Source organism: Lagenorhynchus albirostris, chromosome 8, assembly GCF_949774975.1.
Source record: "Lagenorhynchus albirostris chromosome 8, mLagAlb1.1, whole genome shotgun sequence".
Lineage (NCBI taxonomy): Eukaryota > Metazoa > Chordata > Mammalia > Artiodactyla > Delphinidae > Lagenorhynchus > Lagenorhynchus albirostris.
Genome location: NC_083102.1, coordinates 61,407,082 through 61,429,611, shown reverse-complemented (window position 1 = coordinate 61,429,611; position 22,530 = coordinate 61,407,082). Strand labels below are relative to the sequence as shown.

General features: G+C 45.8%; 1 protein-coding gene across 14 annotated transcripts in view; it reads left to right on the top strand.

Moving 5' to 3' along the window:
- The window catches only part of ICA1 (islet cell autoantigen 1), a 144,812-nt gene extending 124,471 nt beyond the window's left edge, over window positions 1-20,341 (top strand). For 11 of the 14 annotated variants that reach the window (XM_060157090.1, XM_060157084.1, XM_060157089.1 and 8 more), the window contains 3 exons: window positions 7,423-7,692; window positions 17,594-17,683; window positions 20,069-20,341. In XM_060157090.1, the coding sequence (XP_060013073.1) occupies window positions 7,423-7,692; window positions 17,594-17,683; window positions 20,069-20,190 (482 nt within the window). In that variant the 3' untranslated portion in view covers window positions 20,191-20,341. The remainder of the gene's footprint in view (window positions 1-7,422; window positions 7,693-17,593; window positions 17,684-20,068) is intronic. The other 3 variants (XM_060157095.1, XM_060157093.1, XM_060157094.1) reach the window with 1 other exon arrangement.
- The last annotated feature ends 2,189 nt before the right edge of the window (window positions 20,342-22,530 follow it).

Genomic DNA, 22,530 nt, shown 5'->3' with positions numbered 1-22,530 from the left:
CTGTTGGACAAGTCATGGCTAAGCCCTGGTACAGTGTTATCAGAGAGCAGACCGCTTCTGTCTACAGCAAGGACACAATTCTTCAGGAGCCGTGGCCCAGAAAATCACTCCGACTCAGTGTCATAATGAAATGTGTTTTCTCCTACTAAATAGATAAGGTAATGGAAAACCGGTATTTGGCCAGTTTATACAAACATTTTAAATGAAAAAGAAACTGAGTGACATTTTGAGATACTTGAAAGTGGCTCTGAAATCACCTTGTGACCACATGTGACAGTCCTTAGTCTCAATTCACAAGTTATAACATGTAAAGTCTTATGTTCCTCAAAGTTGGGCCAAGAAAAATAACTCTCAGATAACTGAACAGAAAGTGGTGGGATAAAGCAGAAGAGAGTTAACATGAATTCAGCTCATCTAAATCTCCTAACTCGGCCTTATCCAAAATATCCCTCTCTAGGACAGGACTAACTGGACCAATTTTAAAATGGTTTAATTGTTCATATTACAATGAAAATGTTTGTCTTTGGCTGCTCCCTTGGTTTCTATCTCCAGATTTGCGATTCTAACTTCTGGCCAATTAGCAAATGACTGAGACACTCACTCACTAGCTCCCATATGTCTGGGTGAGAAGCTTTAGCCTGGAGCAGTAATCTGCATTTCTGTCCCTGCACCCAGGTCCTGCCCAGTCATTCAGAACTGTCTCCTGTACTTACCTATATATATATATATGTAGCTAACTAGGGGTCCCATTGCTTCCTCACAGCCATGTGTCAAACACTAAGCTCATTATCTTTTCTCATAAACTTTCCCTTCTCCCTGTCTCCCTCAGTCTCCTAGGGAGAAAACTGCTGGCTTGGTTCCTTTCATGAGATAATGGTGTACCTTAAAACCAAATACTGTTCTTATTTCATCACCTTATAGTCTGTAGTGTTCTATGTAGCTTTACCCCTGCTCCAGGTATCAAGTTTTCCGGTAATACTGCTTGCTTGTTAAGCTCTAATGCTACAAGGGAGGAGCAGGCTCATCAAAAAGTATTTTGTTTTGTTTTGTTTTGTTTTGTTTTTGTGGTACGTGGGCCTCTCACCGCTGTGGCTTTTTCCCGTTGCGAAGCCAGGCTCCAGACGCACAGGCTCAGCGGCCATGGCTCACGGGCCCAGCCGCTCCGTGGCATGTGGGATCTTCCCGGACCGGGGCACGAACCCGTGTCCCCTGCATTGGCAGGTGGACTCTCAACCACTGCGCCACCAGGGAAGCCCCAAAAAGTATTTTTTGAGTGCCTACTCTGGGTCTAGCATTGTTGGGGTTTTTTTCTCTGATGGGGGAGGGGTTGTTTGTTTTGTTTTTTGTTTGGTGTGTGTGTGTGTGTGTCCCAGAGAGTGGGCAGGGTGGGTTTTCCTCCATCTGCTATTACTATCCATGTCTTTTTTCACCAGAAGGGAGTTTTTAGAAGCAGTATTCTTGAATTCCAAACAAGTACAATTTGTTACCAGAGCCTTTTATAATGAAGACTATTTTTCTTGTTAGACAGCTTCGTAAGGTGGTTTCCTACCCAAGTGTGAGGATAGTGTTGGTGTTTGGGGTTTTTCATGTGTGTTTCAAGCGTGTGGCCTTTACAATTAGTCATAATGTTGAGAGTGGGGACCAGGGAGCAAACCAGAGTGTCTTCCTGTTTCACACACAGATGAAGGGAACTTCTGTGACATTTATCTACTTGTTTTCCTGTGCTCTCATTTTGGGTCTGTGTAGTTATGTTTCCATCTTCTGTGTTCCTAATTTCTGCTGAGGTCATGAACCTCAGTATGATTTCAAAAATATCACCCGAGTGGGCTGTCACCTGGCTCCTACATTAGGTTTCTGTCACCCACACTCAGTCTGAACTTGAGAGCTTCCTCTGAAGGTCAGTTTTCACTCAATGAAAACTCACTGGGTCAGAATCATTGTTCCTAGGGAATGTTTTCCCAGAGGCATAGGGTTTTTATTTTTGAATCCTTGGGCAGGGCAGGGCAGGGTAAACGTGCTAAGTGGTTCTGTCATCTCGACCATTCTGCCATGGCGCCTGCAGCTGTGAGCTTTGCCTAGCTACCAGTGGAGCCATATGACCTCAGAAACCCTACAAACTTTACAAAACTTAAATATTTGTTTATATATGAGATCCTTAATAGGCTCTGAAGTGAAAGCAGTGTGGTGCACTGAAAAAACAATTTGACCGTGGGTCTCCAGCCAGATAATTTATAACTAATAAAGTATATGACCTTGAGGTCACCTAGCCTGGGTGTATTTTTCCTCATCTGTAAAATGAGTTAGAGGAGATGATTTATAGGATCCCTTTCAGTTGAGTATGACTCTTCTCTTTGGGCATCTCATTGGTAGAAAACAGCAGGTTCCCAGACAGGAAGGCAGGAAAGCATGTTTGAGGAATGGCAGTCGGAGGAGTTTTGCTGAATCGTAGGCTTCCCTGAAGGCAGTGTCGGCTAGCTGCTGAAAGAGCTGCCTTAAAGCTTGACTGTAGTGGTCCTGAACCCACCATAAGGAGTGTTACTTCACTCAGGAGTCAGAGGGGGCCATTGAAGGTTTTTGAGGAAGGGAGTAATAACCTCACAGCTGAATTAAGCGAAGGTATACAACAGGAGGGTGCCTTTTATGGAGCGCCAGCAGGTTCGCCAATGGGCAAACCCCTAAGGGCCCCCAGGTAGGAATTTGTCATCCAAGTTCAAGAAAGAAGTTGGAGTTGGAGATGGAGATTTGAGAATGCTCCCAAGCAACGCTGGAACCATGAGAACAAATGGGATCTTCTATGTAGAGAATGTAGGGAAGAGAGAGATGATGGCTTAGGAAGAAATCTTAAGGGCAACCAGAATAGGAAGAGGCAGCAGGGAAAGTATTATCAAGGAGATAGGAGGACCTCCAAGAGAGCCACTTGATGGGGACTCACAGGAGATGACAGCATTTCCAGAGCAGGCATTAGTGCAAAGTGCTACAGAGGTCAAAGCCTGAGAAAAGGGGCTTGGAATCTGCCATGAGGATCTCTCTGTTAACCTTCAAGAGGGCCACTTCTGTGTAGGTGGGGGCAGGAACTTGATTACAGACAGCCCCAAAAAGAGTGGTGACAAAGTGGAGTGTGTGGCTGTAGAAGAAAGAAGAAACTAGGACAGTGAGTTGACAGGGAGTGTGTGGGGAGAGACAGCACCATCAAGTGAAGATTGACATTGTTGGCTGTGCACACACCTGAGGTCAGGGAGAGGAAGCCTTGGAGAATGAACAATTACAGATGCTGATGTTGGAATAATACTGGGAGCAGAGCAGGCTCCCACAAGCATGGGGAGAGCATAGGGAGGGCTAATGTTGCAAAGGATGAGGGAGTGCATGAAGGGTCGTAGAGCTGGAGGCCAAGCAGTGAGAATTTGAGTATGTCACGTGTGTTGCCCTTTATTTTTGTAGTAGTATCTGCCGTTGGGTTACTGATAGGAAAGTAAACATGGAGACTTGAGAGCCAGCAAGGGCATGAAGGGGACTAGAAGGAGTATCTGTGGATTTGGCCCCTGCAATCTCTTTGTTCATTCTTTAAGACAAAGGCAGGGTGGGGCTCCGTAACCCAGGAGCAACGCTTGCTCATCTACACGGTGGAGGCTGTGACTCCAGTTGTAACTCTCACCAGGCTTCTCTCAAAGAGCTTATCGTATCTCTGTGTGTCTTCATATTCTCACAGTTGAGTTGAATTATTTCCAGAGAAAATGATAGCATGATTCTTAAGAGCCAACTGACTAGTGTTATTTTTCAAGTGTTGACTTGTGTGGTTACAGACCTAAACCTGTCCTTTTTCACTTGTGATCTTCTTACAAGTTATGTACAGTAATTTCAAGCATCTTAATTATCAGGGCAATAATTAGGAGGTTTCCCTGTTTTCAGGTTCAAGTCAGTGTCAGTGTCATTGCTTTCAGCTAACAAGTTTTCTTAAAAGAGAAAATATCCACAGTGCAGCCTGCTTTAACTGTTAAATAACCAGGACACTAAGTAATAGACCACATTCAATGGTAGACCTTAGACTAAATCTCAATTCAGAACTACCTCTGGACAGTATCATCCTCCCCGTGGGTCCTTTTCTTATTTCAGTCACTAAATCTGAGTTGGATAGGATAGATTATTAGTTGGGAATCATTTGGTTGGAAGTAATAGAAATCCTTCTCTAAATAATTTAGCTTTAAAATTAAAAGAGAATAAAAGAATGTATGGATATTGGTCCATGTAACTTAGGTGGATTGACTTTAAGCAAGGCTGTATCCAAGGGCTTAAACAGTGTGGTCAGGATTCTGTTTCTGACTCTTCCCTCCCTGTTTGGCTCCATCATCACTGGGAGCTTCCGTTCTGCATCTTTAGAACTTAGAATCCCAAAGAAGAGAGCCCCTTTTCCTTCCAGCTTCCATATTCCAAACTCAGGGAAGCCCATCCCTGAGCCAGTCACCATGCACTGAGAAATGAAAGACTCTGGCCAGCCTAGGTCACACATCCACCTGGGATGAGGTGGTGAGGCATCTTAAGTGGTATCTCACCAGGATCAGAGGAGAAGGTGTCACCCCGAAGGGAAACTAAAGAGGAGGAAGAAAGGGATGCTAAGTTAGCAAAACCCAAAGAGGTCTACTCTAAATACAATCGCACAAAACCTAAACAGTAAACACAAAGAGCTCTTCCAGTCTGTGGTTATTTTTGAAAGGCTCTCAAGGTTTATTATTTGTAGTTGCTAATGTTGGTTGTGATTTTCCCTGGATTGACATCTAGATGAAAGCAACGAAGGCTCCCCCAGGCTTTGACTCAGTGGAGAGCTGTAAAGTGACTTTGGGAGGAATGCACATAATTTTCAATGGTCCTTTAAAGTCATCTGTTTCTCTAGGGTCTGTACATCGACTTGAATTGTTTCCAATAAAAGGAGTTTGGTTCAGCAATCATCTGGTTTCAGTCAGGCCAGAAAGTAAACCATGAGAAAAGATTTGGGCACTCAGGACCCAACTGAAAGTAGGAAGTACAGAGATTTGTGAAGTTAATAGATGTAAAAAGGGTGATGCTGAGAGAGACTGAGGGGGAGGGAGGAAGGACACCCAAATGCATGTTGATGGACACACCCTGTCACAGCTGAGGTTCCTTCCTTTGTTCACAGCGGTGAGCTGCCTCACCTCTCCTGCCCTGCCTTCCCTACCATGCACAGGCCTAAGTGGTTCCTGCACTACTCTCTCACTACAGAACTGTCTCAGAAGCTTGTTTAGTAAAATGCCATTTTCCCAATCTTCTCACCACCACACCTACAGGCTATATCTTAGTGCAAACCTCTGTGATAACACAAACAAGAAGAATGCTTAAATTAGACAGCTGTCCAATTAAGGTGGTATTTCACCACTATTTTTAAACCACAGTGATATGAGCATGCCTGGACCCCTCCCCTCCCTGATGGATAGCCAGTCTGCACAACACATCCAAAATCCCCTCTATCATAGATCTTTCTATAAAGTATAGTTGAAAATAGATCCAGTAAAGCCGACAGAGATACAAGAGCTTTATCTAATTCATGTGAAGCCTTTTTAAAAATTATCTCATATATTTGAGGGAAACCTGTTCACCTCACTTAATATGACAGTGTCAGCATTACCATCTAGCTCAGAGAAAATGTAAATCATGATTGTTCCCTCTCTTCATGACTTAACAACAAAAATGTTTGTAGTTTCCAAGTGGCAGTTAGACACCATAACAAAGCCAGAGTTTAAAAAAATCATCAATTCTTGGTTTTCAAAATATGTAGAAAACTCAATGAAAGGTTATAGGATTTGTGATAGTAATGCCCCCATTCTACTTGTACTCACTATTTAGTAGTTTGTCATTGTTCATATTCTAAGAATGAATCTCAAAAGTCTTCCTTCTGGACTGGCAATGATGTTTCAGTTGTATTTCTTTTGATCTTCCTGATGATATTCAAGTGGGCATTATTAATAAAATTTTATAGATGATAAAACAGAGGCCCAGAGGGGTTAAGGGTCTTGCCAAAGTCATACAGCAAGTAAAGGAAGGTCCAGGGGCTCCTCCTTTGGTCCAGTGCTCACTCCAACCCTCCAGGGCTGTGTCTTTGGTCTGTGAAGCTCATTCTCTAGTGGTTCCGTGTGTGATTTGCCCTGTTTTCCTGTCATTCTTTCACCGCTGCCCTCAGGCAAACCAGACCCGCTTTTCCTTTGTTTTATGCACTTGGGGTGCTGCAAATGAGACAGGAAGCAAGGATGTCTTTCTTGGTCATTGTTAGACTTCCTGATACCTCTGCTCCCATCTCCCTGGGTCAGTCTGGGCATGGTGAGGCTCCCCTTCTCATCCTGGTTGGCAGGGCAGGCTGCCACATGGTGTGTTGGTTGTGAATTTGGGGCTTGTCTGGGAAGATTTGGGAAGCTATACAAACAAGGAACTAAGATCTCCAACATGCCTTCAATCCTGGCTTTGTTTCACGTCTGAGAAATGTATTGGTGGTAAATATGCTTTTATATTAAGGAGAAACCAACACTCTAGAATTTTGTGGAAACTATTTCAATGCAATTCTAATGGCTCAGAAACTGGACTTGCTTTGAAAGAAAGAGAATGAGTGAGAACTAAACAAGGGTCCACTTGCCCAACTAGCAGCAAAGCCAATTTACTGACACCAGGTTGTGGTGAAGGAGAGTACAGCATTTATTGTAGAGCCAAGCAAGGAGGACGGGCAGCTCATGCTCAAAAGACCAGAACTCCACGATGGCTTTTAGTGAAAGGGTTTTCAAGGCAAGCTTAGGGGTGTGGCTTGCAGGGCGTCTGATCAACTCATACACTTCTCTGATTGGTTGATGGTAAGGTAACAAGGTGATGTTACAGGAATCTCAGTCATCAACCTTCTGGTTCCAACCTGTCTACATGCTGGTGGTCAGCATGCAGTTAACTTCCTCCACTGGGTGGGGGTTTTAGTATCTGTAAAACAACTCAAGGATATGGCTCAGGATATTATCTATAACCCTTGAGGAGAAACTAAAGGTCTTTGACTTTGTTTTATGGCTCAGCTATTATTATTTTGTCTTGTTTGACTGTGTTCCTTTGTTTTTGTTTTTTTACTTCTCTGATTAAATTTGCTCTTTCGAACTCTGGGAAGGCCTAGGAGACTAAAGCTTTTATACGAACAAGAGGCAGGGGACATGGGTGGTGGGGCTGTCCCCAGGAAGTCCTCACAGGGTATTGCTTGGTTTCAGTGGGACTAGAAATTTAATTCCAAAATTTCTTGAGAGGCTGTAAGGGAATTAATTTATATTTTGATTAACTTTTTAAAAAATCTAGCCATCACCTGGTCTGTCCCATCCCAACCCCCGCTACATTTATTCCCTAGGGCCTGGGCCCTTGGTGGTGATATGTTTCGTGTTCTGTTGCTTTGATCAGCTTGCCTGGGCCCAATGGCAGGGACCCTGGAACCTGAAGGTGCTGACAAAGATGACCTGCTGCTGTTGAGTGAAATCTTCAACGCTTCCTCCCTGGAAGAGGGCGAGTTCAGCAAAGAGTGGGCTGCTGTGTTTGGAGACAGTCGGGTGAAGGAGTCAGCACCCACTGCGGCCCCGGGAGAGCCAGACCCCAAGCCCCAGACAGGCTCAGGATTCCTTCCTTCACAGCTTCTAGATCAAAATATGAAAGACTTACAGGCCTCACTGGAAGGTATGTACCACAGGGATTGAAATGGGTTTTTTTGTTGGTTCATTTTTTGTTTTTTGAAATCCAGTGGCCTATTTTTCCTTATCTTTTTTTAATGTTTTCTGGGTTTTACCTTATAAAACTGGTGTTTTATAAGATAAAATATAGCCGGTGTCTTTTTTGTTTGTTTGTTTTTAAATTTTCCTTTTATATTCAGTGACTCTTTAGCTCAAATTTCAGAATCACGTTCCAGCTTTAAGATATGTATTAGGTTTTAAAATCTATTTCTTCTCATAATTTTCTCCTCCTGTTAACATTTCCTATTAATCAAAGGCTAGAGGGGTGGTTCTCAGTCTGTCTTACTTTGATTTTAGACTTTTTCATGGCACACTTGAGGGATCAGATTGCCTTCACGGTTGTGGCTTGTTGACTTTGCTATCTCTTCCTGGCACTCACCCTAGCTGAGTTCTCCCACATACTCATGAGGCAACATTCTCCACGTTCCCGTAGACACGGAGCTTTCTGGGTGCTTTTTTTCCTCTCCATCCGGGCTTACCAGTACCCTGAGTATGCCCTCAGCTCAGCTGTTCCTGTTCTGCCTGAAACACATGGCCCAACAGTCCCCTGAAGCCCGACCACGGCAGAAGTAGAGTTTTCACACTGATCAAAAGTGATCGGCAGCATTGGTAAGGGTTTAAGGTACTCCGAGGCTCACCAGCAGCCCACATACTGGTTAAGAATTGCTTACGTGGGGAGCACATTGATTTCGAGTGCAAAAACTAACACTCAGGTTGAAATTTAAATTTTGAAGTTCGAGTTTCTAAACAAACCTTGAGAAGGAAACCATTTTAGTAGTTCAACACTTTTTTTCCTCCTTTCATGCTTTAATTGTAAGACAGGAATCACTGTTAAGAAATTCTCAAATTGTTTTGGTTTTTCCATGAATTTAGGCTATCTCCTTTAATAAACAACGTGTTTATCTGGCTCTTAAAGCTGAGAACAAGTGGCAGAGCTGGAATGATTAAGTAATTATGGGCTATTAAATTAAAAAAAACAAAAAAACACCTCAGGTCTTTGGAGATGAGATCACGGACATGACAAGAGTTGGTAGGCAAGACCAAAAGAAAAGTCTTCTCTCTTTTTTATGAAATACATGATTCCTTTCATCGTCCTTATTGAGTCCTATTTTGTAGCCATCTCATTTATTCTCAGTAATGGATAACTGCAATCCAAAACTACATCTCTGCCCCAACTTTCACCCTTGGGTTTCACCACCTCTTTTGCTGGGACCTCAGATGAGCAAGGCTGACAAAGACTGGGTTTCACCACCACCCACCTGTGGCAGAGGCACTAACAAGGCGTGGGAGAGTCAGGGGCCGGAGTGGGATCCACAGCTCAGAGCTGGGGGCTCCTGGAGACTCTCCAGATGTGCTGGAAGATGAATCCCCCTGGCGCCCCCAGCTTTGGAGACACCAGGGCCCCTGCTGCTGCCCAGGAGCAGTGGTGGCAGTGCTTCTCCCTCGCTGGTATGGCCAAGTGTCACTCTATTGTGAGCACCCCAGGCTGACACTGAGAAGTCAGAGCCACATACCCTCTTCCTGAGCATGTAGAGCAAGAAGATCCTAGCTCAGGCCCAGGGCGCTGTCCCCAGAACTCCGCCTGAGAGCTAGGACAAGTGTGGTGGCTGTGGGCTTTGCACTTCAGCCTTGCCCCATGGCCAGGAGAAAGGCACACGACCACACTTGGGTCTAAGGAGGGAAGGAGGTGATCTGACGGCAAGAGAGATGCAAGCTCGCGCTATGGAAAGAGAAAGAGGTACTTCAAAGGGAGGCCATTTATTTCTCAGGCAAACAGAGTCTCAGTGGAGGTTACCACCCCAGTAGCACTTTAGCAAGTTTCTCATTTGTCCAACAAATATTTATTGAGTCCTCTGGGCGCCAGGCACTGGTGATTCACCTGAGAACAAAACAGACAAGGCTTCTGCCTTCCTGGAACTCACATTCTAATGAAGAGGAGATAATGAACAGTAAACATAATAAAATTACATTGTAGCTTAGAAAGTGACCAACGATGTGGAGAAAAGGAAAAAGTAGAGCCAGAGATAGTGTTGGGGGAACAGCAGGGTAGATCAGGTATGGTCGAGGGTCTGCAGGAGAAGCACCGGGGTTGGAGTGAGAGAGGGAGGCAGTTGGAGAGGAGACGGGTAGGGCCACATAGGGCCTCATAGCCTTTGGAAGAACTTGGAACCATCACAGCATCTTGGACCGAGGATGGACATGATCTGATTTACCATAAAGGGACCATTCTGGCTGCTAAAAGTTTCCTTTCCTCTGCTGGGGTTCTACCAAGATCAATGTTAAAGGAGTTATTTTTGTAACCTCTGAGTTATCCTGTTTCCTTTGCATGCCAACAGCCGTAAATTGAATGTCTATGGAACTCAAAATGACAGAAAGAAAAGTGAACTTCAGTGTTTTAAAGGGGAAGCCCATTCAGCTTCTATACACCTACAGGTTACCAGCAGGCAGCCCCAACAATTCTGCCCCAGTGATGCCCTCTGATTCAGAAAACCTTCAAAACACGTGTACAGATAAAGAGTGGGCTCCCTGCTTTGATGATTGATCATGTAATCCAGTTATAACCGTATTCTGTGCTTTTGTCAGGACTCCCTCCAACCTCCTAAAAAAAGAGCAAAAGGTGGGTGTTGGCTCTAGATTTTTTTCCATTGCATCCATGGTCTAGAAAATCCATCTATACACATGAATTGCAAAAGAATCTAAATAATTATTAAACTTTTGACACTTCATATTGAAACTACTTCCCCTGATTATCCAGATCATCTCAAAAACTAAATCAAATAAACCACTGATATAAGTAAGTAGTCAAACTAAACGTGGAGTAGGAAGGCTCATTGGCATATTGGCTCAGCAAGGCAAACAGTGGTAGGGAGTTCAGAGCCTGGGTTTTATTTCTGTAAACTCCCTTCCCTGCACTCACTTTGCAGCAATTGGTCAGGCTACTCATTCTCTGGGCCTTTGCCTTCTCATCTGTAATACGAGGTATTAGACTCACTAAATAATCTATCAGCAGAGACCCAAGTCATCTGAAGGAGCTTTTTACTTTTCCACAAATGTCATCTTCTTATCCCTGGGTTAACCCCTACTTCAGAGATGCTGTGGTCTAAAACTGTTTGCTTCTGTGACTTTGCCCTTTATCGTGGTAAAATAATAAGAACCAGCACTCCCTATGGCATGCGCTGTGGGCCAAGCACTCCCATGTGCTTTACGTGTGTTAACTTACTTCATCCTCACCACACCCTTCCCAGGCAGGTACTGGCATCATCTCCAGCTTACAGCCTGGGAAACTGAGGAACAGGGCAGTAAGTAATTTCCCCGAGATCATACCTCTTGGTAGGAGGCAGGCCGGATTGTGGGCCTGAGCCGCCAGACTCCGGAATCCATGCCTTTCCCCATTCTGTTCTGTTGCCTCCAAGTACCATGTCTCTGACGGCAAACGCGATTCCCGGACGGGCTCCCTCAGGCCTTGCCTTGGGTGCTTCTGGAGGAGCAGGGCTTATAAAGACTGTTATCCTGGCTCTGGGCATCCTGGGTGTGCACAGGGACGGGGGGAAACCACGCAGTCGTGCAGGAGGCATGTGGGTGTGGGAAGGCAGGGTTGTGTCAACCACAAAAGTTGGGTGACATTCCAGAATAGAATATGTGAAATCGAGATTGTCTACAAAAATCTTCGCCTGTGCTAGCCATTGCCCCCTCATTCACTGTAGTGCTGTCTAGCTCAGTCTCTCCACCACCTTTGTAGCTCTTTGTGAGGTCCAGGCAGAGCTGTATCCTCAGGGGCAGTGTTCAGAGGACAGAGGTGGGTGGCTCCAGGCCACAGCCGCAGATACCTCAGCTCCCTTCCGCACTCCAAACCCCCTCCCTCCCCCTCCCTCCTCCACCTCTTCAGTCTTCTCGCCTCCTTATCTCTCTGCTCTCCTCTGCCTTCCTCTCCTCTTTGGCCTGTGTCCTCACTCTTCTCCTTTGCTCTGGGGAAGTAGAAAGGAAGGGGGATTTAGTAAGAGAACAATGATATCTTCCTTCCCCCACCTACTTCAGCCTCTAGGAGAGCAAAACAAAGGAACTTACATTTAGGATCAAGTTGTGCTTAAAAATTTTAAGGAGTTAATTTTAGCTAGACTTTCTAAGGGTTTCTGAAGTTGCCAGCATGATAGGGGCTGGGGTTTTCTGTGTCATACAGTGATGAGAAAATTGTACCTTCCTGAGGCCTCTTAAAGTGAGTAGGAAGAGGGCCAGCCAGAGGGGCTGCCTGAGGTAGAGACCCGGCAAGGCTGACGGGCCTCATTAAACATTCTTCTTAATTCCCCACCAACATCCAAAATTTAATTTAGAAACAGACGCTGATACTGAAAAGATAACCATCTCCTCAAAATAAGTGCACCAGGACATCTTTTAATTTAGGATTCTGCAAACCAAAGTTAGGGGTCTTGTTCCAGATTCTCACAAACATACAGCCCTTTGTTCCTTCTGGATATCCTTTTGTTTTACCTAATTCCGAGGTGCTATTGCCATCTGGGTGGGTTTCCATGTAAAGCCAGTGTAATGGAAAGCTTAGCGTGATCATTCTCTTAGAGTCACCTTTCCTCAACCAGAGCTCTCCTCTTGCTGTTTCTGGCTTAGCCTTGCTCCAGGCTAACATATTTCCAGGACTCAAATGGAATAATGTGAAAGAAGCGGCTGCTGGGCCCCATTTAAAGATGACCTGAACACAGAGCGTGAGCCATTGGCGTTGTTTGTTCCATCAAAGAAGCAGCACTTTCTAAGCCTGCTGGGCACATCCCCAGGTCTTGGGTATCTGCAGAATTTAAGTGCCTCCGTTAGTCCACAGAAGGAACCTTGGTGACCGTCTACTCTACCATCATTTTATAGATGAGGAAATCAAGGGACCCCAGAAAGGTCTCATGACTTGCCAAGCTGTTGTGGTTTTATCCACCATTCACATAAGGTCTAAACTCCTCAGCTTGGCTTACAAAGTCCTTTAAGGCCTGCCCCGTTCTCATCACTGCCCATACCCCCCACGCCTTTACTTAGCATGACTCAATGACCTTGTTCAGCTGGAGAACCATGTATTTATTACATCTGTAAGCTGGACTCCAGGGAGTCTGACCGTCCCCTCCTCTCGGAGCACTCCACCCATCTGCATGTTCTGCTTGTTCTGCTTGGCTAACTTCTCATCCTTCAGGTTCTCCTGTTCAGTGGCATTTCCTCCAGGGACTCCCCCCCGCAGTCAGTGTTAGGTGTTTCTGCTCTCCATTCCCTTTACACCCAGTACTTAATCATTCCTCTTATTTCACCTCATTGTAAAATTGATTTAATTTTTTGTCTGCTTTAGGTCGTCATGGGCAGGGCCCATGTTTGTGTTGCTTACCATCATATTTCCCGATCATAGCTCAGTGCCTAGAAGAGATGTTCGACAGAGACATCTGGATGGATGGGTAGATGGATGGATGGATGGCAGGCAAGAAGGAAGGGAGAGATCAACTGACATTGAATCACTAATAGGAAAGAAAACAGTCCTAAGACAATCTCAGGGGTTGGTTCTCATGTCTGCTGACTTATTCAGAAATCGAGGTTCAACTTAGATTTATTGAGGGCCTGCTCTTTACAGCCTCTGTATTCCCTCGTTTCACCACCAGGATCCCATTTTATCCATACAACAATCTAATGAGGCAGGAATTTTTATCCACCCTTTGCAGGTATGGAAACCGGGGCTCAGAGAAGGTGTGGACAGCAGGCTGGTGCTCGGCCACCAAGACCATGGTCTTCCCACTTTCCCCTTCATGGCCAACCCCACCCCAGAGCACCCTGGGCTGTGCTCGTCAACCCAGCCTGGGCTTTTGCTTTCCTGGTTAGTGAAATATTATATTCATGGTGAAGTGCTGCTCTGGGTGGTATTATTTTGGCTTTACTTGCTGCTCTAGCTGGCCGGTGTTATTTCTGGCTGATTTATATTTTCCCTTATGTAAGTAAAGCGGGGCAGGATTGCTCCAATAAAATTTTATATGTGTTTCCTGCAAACGGGTAGCACAGTTGACATATCACAGGAGCCGACGGCTAGGCTCGGCATCTTGTTCACAGAGCTCTCAGCTTCTCCTGCCTCCTCTCTTCACCACCCATCTCCTGACACAATTTCTCTGAGATGGGGAGACATCTTTCCAGCCACACCTTCCTGTTAAAAACGCCTCAGCCAACTAATTAATACCAACTAGAGAACAGTTGAAGGCAATTACAGGAATATTAGCAACAGTAAGTTCTCGTTAAATAGCATTTTTTTTCCTGATAGAAGCCAAGACCTTTGAAGTCTGGCTTGGCGTTCCATACATAATTACCCTAGTTGCACCCCTCCCCTAAATAATTCCCAAAGTGTTATGAGTGAGGGTGAAACTGCAGCTCAGTTTAGTATTTGCTTAAAATATATGTATAGAGCTGGTGTCACAACTGTAGCATTTTCTCCCCTCGTGTGCGTATAGTTGGATTGTTAGACTTATGCTTAATAGCTGTTCTGAGGAGAGATTGTGATTTGGCAAACTGGCTGCTGTTTCTGCTTCACATTATGGGACAAGGGAATAGTGATGGGAAACTTTGAGGTATACTTTCCCCATCATCTTAGTCCCCAAAGGGGATGTCTTTACCCTCATCCTTTTCTCCACGTCCTCTGCTGCAGAGAAGCCCCCAAACCCATAGATTCCACATGTCACACTCCACATATCACTTCCACATGTTCATGAGCGTTTAGATGAGCAATATTCAAAAATCCATAGTTACAAAGGAATCCAATTAGAAGACATTGTCTTTACAAAGGAGTCTGCCATTATAATCCTTTAAATTATAGGCTTAAAAATACAACTTGTATTTCTGGTGCTTTAAAAATATGACTTGATATACAGTCACTTTATTTGTTTATAGCCATTTGGGAACATGCCCATCACATAAAGTGAGGGGAGCTCCGTTTTGGTATGTGGCTTTATTTCTGCCTCCTGTAGGAAAGTGTTCCACTTTATACTCTGAAAAAGACAGTGGTTGAACCACCGCTTTTCCAGCATTCTCTGCCACCACTTTAAAAAACAAATGTGCCTATTTTTGAAACGTGAAGAATTTTCTCGTGTCCCCACTGTTTCAAATAGCATTCAGAGATCCGGGAGCGGTGGACTTCCATACCCCTCACCTGCCTTTTCTCTGCATCTGTTCAGGATCTTTCTGGAAGTGTGGGCCTCCCTGAACTCAGCTTGACGAGGTCAAGGAGCTTAAAGCTCCAGGACCTGGGAGGTGGGGTCCTGAAAGCAGACCTCTCGGTTTCCGAGGAGGGTCTCTCTCCTTGTCCCGGCTCTGACTTCAACCAAGATGACCCTGATGCTGACAGAGATGGTGACCGTGGCAGCTCCTTGGAGACCATCTCTGGCAGGGCCTCTCACACTGCACTGCATGACAGCCGCCAAGGGTTTGTGCTTCCCTGGGCTCCATCCCCAGCAATTCTGATTCAGTGGGTGATGCCCCTGCCAGTGGCACGGGCACCATACTTTGCGAACCACTGCCCTAAGAGATGGAGGCCAGGCTGCTCGCATTGATGAAAAGTTACACAGGCTCTGCAGAGCACAGGTGGGTCTTGACATTTGGTGTCCAGAAGAGAATTGTAGGGAAAAAGGTAAAATTGACCCAGTTAGATGCTACCTCTTTGAGCTTTATTTGGCACATGACAAAACTCCAATTTTAACTTTCTACGTTTACCACTATTTATGTGATTTGGGTGTAGAAGGAAAATGCCCATGGGCCAATTTTCTAGGAAACAGGGAGGTTATGTTATTCCTGGATTACACCAAATACTGGTCTTTTTTTTTTTTTTTTTTTTGGCGGTACGCGGGCCTCTCACTGTTGTGGCCTCTCCCGTTGTGGAGCACAGGCTCCGGACGCGCAGGCTCAGTGGCCATGGCTCACGGGCCCAGCCGCTCCGCGGCATGTGGGATCTTCCCGGACCGGGGCACGAACCCGTGTCCCCTGCATCGGCAGGCGGACTCTCAGCCACTGCGCCACCAGGGAAGCCCAATACTGGTCATTTTTAAAAACTGCTTTATTGAACTATAATTTACATACCATGAAATTCACCCATTGTAAGAGAACAGTTCAAGGATTTCTGGTAATTTTTTCTTGTGCAGCCATCACCACAGTCTAGTGTTAGAACATTTCCATCTTCCCAAAAAGTTCCTTTAAAATTTGGTGCTTTTCGTTGTTTGTCGATTATGTTAACAACATGTTCAAGTACCTTTCCAATGGATAAAAATACTTTTTAAACCCTCTATGTTTTCATTATTTTACGCCCAATAAATAGGTCACAGGCCACCTGTTTCACTTGTCATTGGTTAGTCTTCATAGAGATGTTTGTGTTTACTTGCCTAAAATGAAATAATCAACCAGTGAGTATTATAGCATCTACTGCGCCAAGCATTGCTTTGCCATCTCTTAAAGCTTCGTAAGTGTACTTCTCATGATTTAAAAGAGTTCTTCAATAGTTTGTCTTAATTTCAACACCCATCGTGTGCCAGGTAGTGCACTAAAGGATGTAAAGATGAATAATACATGGTCCCTGCCTTCAAGGGGCTCAGAACTCTAGGAGATGAAACAAAAGTACAAGCTAATCAATATAGTATGATTCTATAATTAGGTCCCTTATCACAAATCTTAGAATGGTAGGGGAAACAAACAGCATTACATCTTATCATTTTTGTGGCATCTACTGAGTGGCTTGCTTGCTTCAGAATTTGGTTTCACTGCCCCAACTGAACTCTGCCATCTAAACGTGATGTCTCATGGGGGCCTTATCAGAGACAAAAGCTTTTCTGTAGGAAACACTGCGACCAGAGCATCCCAGTGAAAGGATACAGTTTTAACCATTTGGACCCAACAGTGGTGCCTCATCTGACGTTTCACAATGAGAATCAACAATGGACTTAACCCACACACACCTACCTGTACCACATTAGGTGTTATGGAGCACATTGAAGAAACAGTTCCCTGTCTCATTGAGAAGACAGGACTTAACACATGAAGAATTAAAGCAGACGTGCAAAAGAAGTATATGGTAAAGTTCTAAATTAAATGAGTCATGCTGAAACATCCAGCACAGACAGTAAATACTGGGGGGAAACTAGGCTTGCTTCTCCCAAAGCAGGACTGCTGAATGCCTCTTAATCATTAGGGGCAGGCAGAGCACAGGGGGGCCTTTCAGAACAGTGGGTTAGACAAGATCAATGTCATTTGTAAGGGTACGACATCAAGTTAAGGGGAGGTTCTTTCCTCTTGTATGTTTGGACTGGACTGCCATTTATTTCTCTGTATTAGCTAAACTTCCCAATTTAAATTAGCTGTACGGAAAATAAATGAACTGGATCATATTGGAAGTAGAGAAGACCAGCCATTCCCTAGTTCTGTTGCTACATTTAATGGTATTCACTCTTTTAAGCTTTCCCCATTTGTGACAGGAAAACAAGGCACTTGATTTCCTTGCAACACTATTGATAATCTTTGGTGTGACCATGAAATGATGTCACTTGGTAAGAAAAATGGGTATAAAACTGAAAGCAAACATGCTTTAGCCTTAGCAGTTTCTCATTTGCTTTTCAAAATGCAGTCTTTCCCCTAGTTTCCCATACTCTTAAGGTGGGCATGATTATACATATCCACTCTCCCCTAAAACATATTCCGGGTATGAGGAACATGGGAGAAGGGTCTTTGCACACCACCCTCCTCTCTCTCTTTGAAGGCTATCGGAGTTGAGAGCCATGTGTGTGCCCCAGGAACTGATGGGGCAGTGTAACTGCCCTTCCCTAGATCTAACATCTTCTGGTTTTGAACATTAGGCTGGTCAGAGAGCAATGTCAATACTACTTCTCCTCCATGGGCAGCACCAAAGGCAAGCAGTCCAAATGGCAGTAGCCCTGCAGTGAAAGGTAATAGAGTGTTCTATCCCCCCTTAAATGACAGTTGCCTTCACTTTCACTGGCCTAACACCCTTCTCTTTATTTCTTTACTAATTTCCATGTGAGCACCTTGGGTTCAGAGGAGGGGCTGCATGGGTGGAGAGTTCGGCATGTTCCTAGGAACTAACATTCTAACTTTTTTCCTGGCTTAATGTCCTAATTCATAACTCCCTCTATCAAATCTAATGAGGAAGACTCAAAGATCTATCTCCATGTGACTGGGTGCTCCCCAAGATTGGGTGACAACAGTAAGGGAGAAAAGGCCACTGAGGTTGGTGATCCTTAGCTGAAAATACCATTGCTTCCACCAGACAAGGCATTTGGTTAGTGCTTTTCATGAAGAGCCAGATGTCTTAGTTGTCAAAAGAGGGCCTTTCGAGCTTGTGAAATCTGTTCTTTTGAGACAAAACATCTGCCTGAGGAAGATCTCATCTGTATTTGCAGCTCTCTGTCTTTCTTTGGTCATCACCCACTTTCCCTGTGTTGACCACAGGAAGTTAAAGGAAGTGTCAATTTTATTATCAGAAAGCATTCCCTTGATGTTTTTTAGGTGTTGTGCAAATAGTTGCACCTGGTTTTCCCTCCCACAGTGGAGGTCTGGGGAATGTGAGGACCCCCAAGCCCCTGAGGTATAGTTACCTGGCTCTTCACAGCAGGGCCACACCCACCATCTGAAGGTGCTGGGAAGGGGAGGTGAGCATGGAGGGTGTTTTCACTGGTGCTGTCTCTAAGATATCTTTTTTTATTTTCTTTTTATTTTTTTAACATCTTTATTGGGGTATAATTGCTTTACAGTGGTGTGTTAGTTTCTGCTTTATAACAAAGTGAATCAGTTATACATATACATATGTTCCCATATCTCTTCCCCCTTGCGCCTCCCTCCCTCCCACCCTCCCTATCTAAGATATCTTGATATTCTCTATCAAGAACACACTAATCCTCCTAAGTCAATCTTGCCCCATACAGTTTCCTTGTGTGACCTCCTACATGACTAAAGAAAGAGAAATTACTCTCTTTTTTAAAAAAAAATGATGTCTCCCCCACTCCCGCCAAGCTGTATTGAGATCTCTGAAGTCTCAGTTTATCATATCAAAATAACCCAAGTGTTTTGGGGGCTAACTGCACACAGTGTGAAATTAATGTTACATAATAATAACTTGCACAGTTACTAACTAGTCTTGCTTGCAATAGCTTATCTCTGTAATAGATGCATTATTATCTCATTATAAAATAATATATCCACAAGAGACTTTGAAAAACAAAGGGAGGAGAATCAGAAGTATAAAGTGATCGGTATACTGTCTTAATGTTTAAGTGCTTTTTAGTGAAAAGATCAAAAGCCCTGTGTATGTTGGCATAATCCCATCAATATTCTCTATCACTGTCATATAACCACTTTTAGCAACTTGTGCTACCAACAGTTTTTGAGACTCTTCTCAGCCAGATGGCAAGCACATTCCTAGCTGCTCTCAGCTAGAAGGATAACCTGTCAGAGAGACATTTACTTTATGCTTTTGATACTGCCACCCGTTGTAGAAAGAAAAAAAAGCATGGGTCATCCAAGCGAATGAACTTAGATTCTCATGTGGAATGATTTATATAGAGAGGAGCCCCCAACTTATTTGTAAATCACTTGCATCAGGCACTCTTTTGAAAATGTTCTCCTCATCTGGAAAATAATTAGGCTCTGTAATCGTGGCACTCAAGAAGTTAGGGCAGGTGGTTCGGTGAAAGGACAGCTGAAGGCTGTTCCACTGAGGCTGGAGTGTAAAGGGTATGGGGGCAATTTAGAGCCCAGTGGGGAAGGGGAGGCCTGTCACAGGCCCCCTTCCTCTGATGGGAGAGGGTTAAAGAAGGCAGTGACCTTGAGAGAAGAGGGGCAGCCAGGCCTAGGTGCCATCCCCCCTTCCGGACCTGTTGCTTTGAAGGCTGAAAAGAGTAACACACGGTGTTTCTCTTAACCCAGCAGATTTGAAAAGATTCCTCCAGGAAGCACCTTGCTTGAGACATTCAGTCTGATTTCTGAAATGACTTATATTTCCTGGTGGTGGTGAAGCATGGGGCCTGGGGTTTCAGGCAGCTCTGCGGGCAGTGGCCATCGCTTGGTGGAGGTGCAGGTGTGGGTTAACACAAAGGATCACTGTGCGTTGAACTGTGTAAAGACCATGGTTTAAAAATGTTGCTCAGCCAGCCGGCCAACGGGGGGGCATGGAATACCCTAACCAGGCTTAGCGACAAAGAGCAATGGGGTTTGTCGGATTGAGCGCCCTCCAGGTGCACCTGGACCCACCTGCCTGCAGCCTGGCAGAGGTGGGAGCAAGGTAGGTGTGCTCATGTTTGCTCTTCTCTCCCCAGAGCCTGCCAAGCCCTCCTCGGACCTGACTGCCTGGTTCAGCCTTTTCGCCGATCTCGACCCATTATCAAATCCTGATGCTGTTGGGAAAACCGACAAAGAACATGAATTGCTGAATGCATGAGTCTGCAGCCTCCAGGAAGGAGCCCACAGGCGGCTCCAAATCAGCACACCCCGGGGGGCTTGCAGATGTAGGAAGCGATCAGTATGCTGTTTTAATATTTACGTGCCATTTTAATAAAATGAAAGGGTCAAAGGCCCTGTTTATATTGGTATGATTATTTACTTTTATTTGGTCTAAAGGGTTCCTGTGTGTTCTCTATGTGGACCTGACGATACAGGGTGGTCTAGGAGCAGTTTCCAGGCCCACCGTTTTCCTGCCCACAACTGCATCGTGGCTGCCGACGTGTCACTGGGCTGCTACAAGGTCCAAGTTCAAATCATAAACCTACCTTTTGTTAGGTTTAAATAAGGTGGCCTACAGCCTCAGAGGCAGCGGGAGGCTAGGGAGGCTTAAATGCCTCCTCTTGTACCCCCTTGCCCGTGTCCCCCCTTAGCGGGGGGCTTTAGGGAGACACCCTCTTCCTGCCGAGCCACTTTCCGGAGAGCTCTGGGTGAAGCTCCCGCAGACCAAAGACTCTGTCCCACGGCCCCTGCCTACTGTGCGGTGGGTTCTCTCACGGGCAGTGAGCTTGTCGGGGCTGCACAAATCCCTCTGCGGAAAGCAGCCACACCTGCAGATCCCAGCTCTCCTTTAGTCCTCTCCATGGCTGGAATTCAAAAGCATGTATTTCTGGAGCCCCTTGTGATATTAACTGTTTTGTTTTTTTAATTAAACGGAAAAGATATTTGACATGCAAAGTCAAGTTAATAAATGAGTCTGTCGTGTGGACTCAGTGGGGAGGTGTTGTGGGAGTAGAGGCTGGAAAGGGACGGGGGAGAAGGACGGGTCCCACTTGCATGAAGCTGCTGACGTGACCCATGCATCCCCCAGGTCCGGCGGTGGGGGAGGGGCGGGGACTCTTGCCAGCGCGGGCAGGGGTGAGGGCGGCAGTTCTGCGTGCGGGCACATAAGCGACTCAGATAATCCACCTTCGTCAGAGACTCCAGGGCTGCTGCCTCTTCTTCCCGCCCGTGTCACCGGTAATGGGCTGAGAGGCCACACACATCCGCAGAAGCCCGTGTTCCACGCCTTTCACTGAGTCGGGCGGAGTCTATGACGGACTAGCAAGGCCTTGGTTCTACGAGCTCAGCTGGGCTGGGAGGTGTCTGCTGCGCCTGCAGCCTCAGTCCCCAGCCCCTAAAGGGTCTCCTGGGGCCACTTCTCCACGTGCACAGAGACGCTGGGCCTGCCCAGCTCAGGGAGGCCCAGCCTGGCGCCCAGCCTGCAGAAGGCGCTCCTTCCTCTGCGCGGAAGGAGACGCAGGTAAGATGGCAGCGGGGACTCGGAGGTGCGTATGTGGCTTGTTCAGCTCAGCTCACTTCCGGGCCGGAGCAGCACGACCCTCCACAGGGGTGTCTTTCGTTAGAATCTCATTTAGCAGATTCCTCAGCCTGGCATTCGTGGTCTTAGAGGAGATCGGTGTACCTCCCCAGGGCCCCAGCTCACTACCCTGCCCCCACACCACAGGAGGGCTTACTGTGCCCCTAAGCCTCCCTCTCTCTCGGCCTGTGCGTTTGCTGCACACTCTACCCAGGATGGCCCGGCTCCGTGCCCTCAGCCACCTTCACGATGCTACCCACCCCTCAGGAGCTTCCTCAGACCCCGTCTCCCCCACAGGGACCTCTCAAAGTGTAGCCCGCAGTTTTCCGTTGGAGAAGTGCTTCTCATCTCTGTCCCTGGCGTCCCATCTCCTCAGAAGGCCTGTGCTGTCTGCATGTGCCTCTACCACCGGGTGTTGCAATCCCAAAAAACAAGGCCTCTATTTCCCCAAATCTTCCCTGTCTCCCCACTAATGAGCACCCTGGAGGCACCTTGTAAGCACTGGATTAATGATTGCTGAATGCAGCTGCCCTGTGTGGAATGTTGATTAAGGCCTCATGGTTTCATCCTGGGTCACGTTTGTTTGCAGCTGTAAAAACCCACAGCAGCCACTGTAAGGCGTTGAAGCAGGAGGGCCTGACTCCCTCTGTCCAGGCTGGAGGCCCGAGGGCAAGGGGTGCGGGGTTCTTTTCTGTTGAATGGATCACTTTAAATACTAACAGGTTGCATTTTATGGTTGATCTGTGGGTGAAGGGGAGAAGAGGATTGTGGTCATTGGACAGCCTTTGCTACAATTTAAAAAAAAAAAGGCATTTTCTCCCTGGATTTTTACATTTTTGTTAAAAAAAAAAAAAAGATTCAATTCCCTGTCCCATCTGCAGTCCTCTCGGCCAGGCTCTGGATCCCTCTTGATAGGTGTGTTTCCATCGTGGCTCACACAAAGCCCCTTCGAACACCTCTCCAGTTTAAGGAGAAGAAGCT